Source organism: Ciconia boyciana, unplaced genomic scaffold (genome assembly GCF_034638445.1).
Source record: "Ciconia boyciana unplaced genomic scaffold, ASM3463844v1 HiC_scaffold_41, whole genome shotgun sequence".
NCBI classification, from domain to species: Eukaryota; Metazoa; Chordata; class Aves; order Ciconiiformes; family Ciconiidae; genus Ciconia; species Ciconia boyciana.
The window spans coordinates 237,325-243,325 of record NW_027328409.1 but is presented as its reverse complement, the minus strand read 5'-3'; the positions used below and the strand labels follow the sequence as shown (position 1 = coordinate 243,325).

The following is a 6,001-nucleotide window of genomic DNA, read 5'->3' as shown; positions in this document are numbered from 1 at the left end:
AGCGTCCTGAAAATGACTGAGATCTTTGGTGGACTCCTGGAAACCCTCTGAGGAAGCTGAGGGTGCCTTTTGCTGCCAGGTAAGGAGAGCTACAGGATTCCTCGACTCCAACAAGCTGCTACCAACCTCAAGCATCTTGTAATGAACACTGTCCTTGATCAAAAGGTGCAGTGCTGAGAGGCTGCTGAAGTTTTTCCAAACTTTGGACTATTACCCCATGCTGCTCTTCCAGGTAGGCACCAATGATACAGCCAAATCTGCAAAGTATTGAGTGTGACTACATGGCTCTGGGGGTGATGTTCAAGGGCACGGTGGCGCGGGTGGTGTTCTCCTCAATCCTGCTGGTGACGAGGAGGGACTTGAGTACAGGACAGATCCTGTGGGTCAACAACTGGTTGCGCAGCTGGTATCAGCAACAGGCGTTTAGTTTCAATGACCGTGAGACCTTCTGAGGACCACTGACTGCTTTCAGTGGCGTCTATGCTGTCCCTGAGGGCGTCTGGTAGAGATGAAGCTGATCTCCAGGAAGAACAAGGTGCTGCTGACAGGCAACACTGTGAACATTGCTGCTCTGTTCCTTGACTGTATCAGCAAGGGCGTGAGTCAAGGTTGGTGGAGAGAAAAACCCAGCAGCTTGAGAGTGTAGGCACACGAGTGCAGCCCCCGGTGTGATGTGCTTCCTATTCCTGCACTGTCCTACATCTTCTGGATAGAGAAGGGATAGGCGTTGCTGCAGGGCAGTGGTGGCAATCAGTGGCCTGCAAAGAGGCACCAACTCTGTTGGCGAGACTGCCTGGGGTCTCTGCCACACACACGCTTTGAAGGGGGGTGGCTTTCCTGCAGAGGATAAGTGCTGTCCCTGCCAGCTGCAGGTAGCTGTGTGTGAGAGCCTTGGCACCTCACATAACACTCCAGGCCTTGCTTTGGCCATAAAACGGAGTAACTGTCCTGAAATCTGTTAGGCAATGTGGGGATGAAACGGGACAACTCTCACAGTCCGGAGAGATCTGGGAAGTACAGCTGATGGAGAACAAAAAGAGAGACTTCGCTCTCCCTCTGGTACATGAGACCATTTGATCAGCTGAATCCCTGTGTAGGCTGCCCAGAAAATAGCAAATAGAGAAATATTTTGTTGTCCTAAATGTGTGCATCTGCTGCCATCTCAGTTGTCCAAAGGAAATCACCCCCATGCTCAGAAATGAAGCCCCACCCTGTCTCTCAGAGCTGATACATTAGAATGTGTAGTTACCTCCACGTCTCTTGGACCAGCTCTGCAACCTCAAATGTCACCAGGTGTTTGCATCCAAACACCTCACTCCTGGGCTCCATCTCCAGTAATTAACGAGTAAGCTGAGACACGGAGCTGAAATGCAGATGCCCATTTTGTGCCCACCTGAACTGAGGCAAGAGGAATCCCACCTGCAGTGGGTTTGTGGCAGGCATGGGAGGGAGCTGAGGTCCCTTCTAGCCCTAGGACTACAGACCCAGAATGAGATGTCTCAATTGACTCAGCTGAATCCCTTCCCTCAGCAGAAGGGGTAAAGGAGGTCCCTCCCTGTCCCTATGTAGGTGTACTGCCTCATGATGGGACAAGAGAAGACTATTCTTAAGCCTAATTCTTTTTGATACATGAAATGACTGCTGGAAAGAAGTCTCCCCAGCTGAGGGAAGGAACATCAGTGGTTCCTTCAGCCTGTTTCCCAGCAGGTTCCCCTGGAGCCCCAGGGACACCTGGAGGGAGCCCAGAAGGAGCAGAGAAAGAGATGCCTTGGGCTGGTCCTCTGCTGCTGGGCTGGGCTGGGCTGGGCTCCTGGGATGGAGGGAGCTCATGGCAAGCAGGCAGCGCTGCAGAGAGAGCGCTCTGCCCAGGAGCAGGTCCTCTGCAAAGCCCAGCAGGGCTGAGGGCACTGCCTGCAGGCGCCGAGGGGAGAGGAGCAAGGCAGAGAGAGGTTAAAGGCAGTCGGGAGTGGGAGGATGCTGAGAGCTCACTGGCAGTGAATTCTTCACAGCCCTTGACACGGTAAGTCTCAGGCTGCAGGACAATGAACCTATGGTTCCTGGAGGGATCTCCTAGAGCTGGTTCCTCCCACAGCCTGTAGGATCTGTCAGGACTGTCACAGTTTCCATAGTGTAGCGGAGGAGGACATGCTCCTGAGCAGGGATTTGCAGCTGCACCATCAGAGGGACAGGGCACGATGGCTGCCTTCTCCCAGGGGTGGCTGCAGGGCTGTGCAGCCGTGTGTGCAGCCAGGGGTGCCCAGGGCTGTCCTTCAGAGCAGGGTCCCTGTGCCCCAGGGGGCTGTGTGCCGGGGCAGGGGCTCTGAATTCCCAGGAATTCTTTGGAGGAAGGCCAAGGCAGGGTCTACTACAAAGATAAGGAGATTTCCCCAGTCTGTGTTTTCAGTTTCCTACTCTGAGGGCAAGGGACGGCGGGGTGGGGAGGGTGGGAAAGAGAAATAGGAAAGGACCTTTCAAGTTTGAACAAGTCATTGAGACTCCTGAGCTGTATCTCTGCGTGGTCAGTAGATCTGGCCATAGCCTCCTAAACTGCCTTCAGCCACTCCTCTGCCTACGGACAGCACCAGCACCCCCTTTGCTGGAGCCATCAGGTTGTTCTCCCCTTTTGAACCTCCCAACAGGAACACGCGCACAGCCAGCGCCCTGCAAACATGCAGGTTTCTGTCGGTGAGTGCACAGAGGTTGGGGTGGGGTCTGTGAGCAGGGAAATGTTGTGGGACAGGAAAACACCTCCCAGTAGGAAAATCTCCCGGCAGCAGGGATATGATCAGGGAATGAGAGGAAATTAGAAACCTAAATATTGTGGGAGGGAGAATTCAGAAATCTCCTTATCATCCCCCTCCAACGCAGACCCCTTCCTCTGAGCAAGCCCCCTCGCCTCCTCTCCCACCCAGCAAAGCCTCTGCCCTCAGGGCTGTGGGGTCCAAGGCGTGAACCACCTCCTCTGCAGCCAGAGCTCCGGCAGAGCCGTGCTGCAGCTCTCCGGCCACGCGCCCATTTCCCTCTGCAAGGGTACAGGGGCTTGAGACCAACTGCCCGGCAATGTTGGTGTCTGGGAGGTGGCGTGCACAGCTGGGTAAGGGTAACGCTGTCCTGAGTGCCCGGCACCCTCTGCCCTTGCCTCTCTCAGCCAGACCCTCACTGTATTTTTCCTTGTTTCTCCACTGGTCTGTGTTATTGTCATTGTTACTTTGTTCATGCTGTCAGGCTCTCTGGGATGGGAGTTTCAGCTGCAGAGTCACACGCTGATCTTGTGTGTCATGCCATGCAGGTGTGGCCATGGGAAGAAGGGTCCCAGCTTTCCTCTCGCCTGTGGAGATCTGGTCAATATAGTCTGTGGGGCTGGGGAATGAGTCAGTTTTCTCTTCCTGAGATGCCAACATTAGGACACTTGGCTATCTCCTTGGGGTGCTCTTCCAAACTGTGAGCTGCCTGCCAGCATGCAAACGTGTCCCATAGCACCTTTGTGTTATCTGAAAGCCCCACGGAGAAATGCAGAGGAAGTGCGTTATGGCTGAGGAAATGCTGTTCGGTTGGCGAAATGAGGCATGTGTGTCCTCGGATAGAAGTGGGGTGATGAGACCTTGAGAAAGGGTGAGACATTTAGTGCTCTACAGAGAATCCCTCTGCTCTCAGCAGCGTCTGGAGGTCTTCAGGGTAACATGGGAGTGTGATCACCCTCCATGTGAGAAAGCTGCAAGCCCAAGGCAGCTGGGAACAAGAAAGAGGGACAGACCAGCTGCCTTCACTCTGCTCTTAGCCACAGGCACTTCTCCTGCCTTGCAGGACTGACGGAGTGCAGCAGAAATTCTGAAGTTTCCAACATCGAAGAACACTCCCCGGGTGAGATGGAAGGAAAATTTAAGAATAACCTCTCAGACTGCCTTCTGCCATCCCCATTCCTTGGCGCGGGGAGTGCAGAAGCTGACAGGCCCTTCTGCGTTAGGAGTGGTTTCATCTGACAAAGTCAAACACCAGGCATGCCCCTGCCCTCACCGTTCCCATGAGCCCACTGCCGCAGAGCAGGACTGACTCCTCGGCAGCCAGCAGGCAGAGCCCCTGCTCTTCACGGCATATTCAGCCAGCACCAACCAGAGCTTCAGCAACGGAGCTGAAGGAAGTTCTCTTACAAAAGTAAAAAGAGGGTGGTTGTAGAAAATGTAGCATCTAGGAGAAATGGCTTTTATTTTGCTTAGAGAAGTCTCCCCTAACATCTCACTGCCTTTTCCTCCTTGGACAGTCACTCGTGACCAGAGGCAGCAAATGTCCAACGGCAGCTCCATCACCGAGTTCCTCCTCCTGGCATTTGCAGACACGCGGGAGCTGCAGCTCCTGACCTTCTGGCTCTTCCTGGGCATCTACCTGGCTGCCCTCCTGGGCAATGGCCTCATCATTGCCGCCGTAGCCTGCTACCACCGCCTCCACACCCCCATGTACTTCTTCCTCCTGAACCTCTCCCTCCTCGACCTGGGCTCCATCTCCACCACTGTCCCCAAAGCCATGGCCAGTTCTGTGTGGGACACCAGGGCCATCTCCTACCAAGGGTGTGCTGCACAGGTCTTTTTTTTCTTTTTCTCTGCTACAGCAGGGTTTTATCTTCTCACAGTTATGGCCTACGACCGCTACGTTGCCATCTGCAAACCCCTGGAATACGCGACCCTCGTGGGCAGCAGAGCTTGTGTCCACATGGCAGCAGCTGCCTGGGGCAGTGGGTTTCTCAATTCCCTCCTGCACACTGCCAATACATTTTCCCTACCACTCTGCCAAGGCAATGCCCTGGACCAGTTCTTCTGTGAAATCCCCCAGATCCTCAAGCTCTCCTGCTCTGCCTCCTATATCAGGGAAGTTGGGCTTCTTGTGATTACCGCCTCTTTTGGTTTTGGGTGTTTTGTTTTCATTGTGGTGTCCTATGTGCAGATCTTCAGGGCCGTGCTAAGGATCCCCTCTGAGCAAGCATGGCACAAAGCCTTTTCCACGTGCTTCCCTCACCTGGCCGTGGTCTCCCTTTTTCTCAGCACCTCATTTTTTGCCTACTTGAAGCTCCCCTCCATCTCCTCCCCATCCCTGGACCTTGTGCTCTCATTTCTGTACTCGGTGGTGCCTCCAGCAGTGAACCCCCTCATCTACAGCATGAGGAACCAGGAGCTCAAAGACGCACTGAAGAAGCTGAAGAAACTCTGTAGCTGCTGCTTCCAGCTTCAGGGAGTTTAAAACTCTCCTGTCTTCCAGCAGTATGTCTCAATGTCTCTTTAGCCAACTCTTTAATTGTGTTTATATCTATCCTTTTTTATCTCTCGGTCTCAAAGGGTTCTTGTACAGATGGTCGTTGCAAAAGCTGGGCTGCCTTAGATACAGGTGGGACTTAGCATATGGTTGAGGAGAGTAGTTTATGGTTTCCTGAATTACATCATGTTTAATTTTTTGTTAGCAATGAAATTAAACCTTCTCTTCCTGTGTGCAACCAGTTCACTGAGGAACTCCTTGAAAAGGAAACGTGGTTTGATGGTCTAGGGACTCCTTTAGGAAGCCACCGTAACAGATCTGTGAGATGAGTGCGAACGTGGTCATCCAAACCCAAGGTGTTTCATTGATACTGGTCACTCTGTTGCCCTGTAGCGGGTGAGAAAGCTCGACACCTGAACGTGACTTGCTGTGTGCAAAGAGTGAGGAGGGATATGCAGAGTCCTGGGCAGGGATTGTTTTGAGGGGAACACTGGGCTTTCGGCAAGATAGAAAATGATCTCTTTTAATGCTGTAGGCCTGACTAGCATCAGAAAATTTAAAAAAAAAAAATTAAAAACCAACAAGCAAACAACACCCCCCCAAATAAAACCAACAAAGAAAATAAGAAAATGATCTAGAATTAAGAAAATGCTAAGCTTCTAAGATTCTTTGTGGTCTTATGCTCCTGGTTTTCTTTTGGTTTGTATTAATATACTCATCTTTGGTGATTTCGTGTGCTGGGGTGGGATGCAGTTACAGG

The 6,001-nt window shown here is 52.6% G+C and overlaps 1 protein-coding gene across 1 annotated transcript; it reads left to right on the top strand.

The window, feature by feature from the left end:
* Nucleotides 1–281: 281 nt before the first annotated feature.
* LOC140645912 (olfactory receptor 14J1-like) lies at nucleotides 282–5,229 on the top strand. The gene is made up of 4 exons (XM_072849372.1): nucleotides 282–438; nucleotides 507–608; nucleotides 3,805–3,861; nucleotides 4,604–5,229. Exons 1-4 carry the CDS (start codon nucleotides 282–284, stop codon nucleotides 5,227–5,229), a joined length of 942 nt encoding a protein of 313 aa, XP_072705473.1.
* The last annotated feature ends 772 nt before the right edge of the window (nucleotides 5,230–6,001 follow it).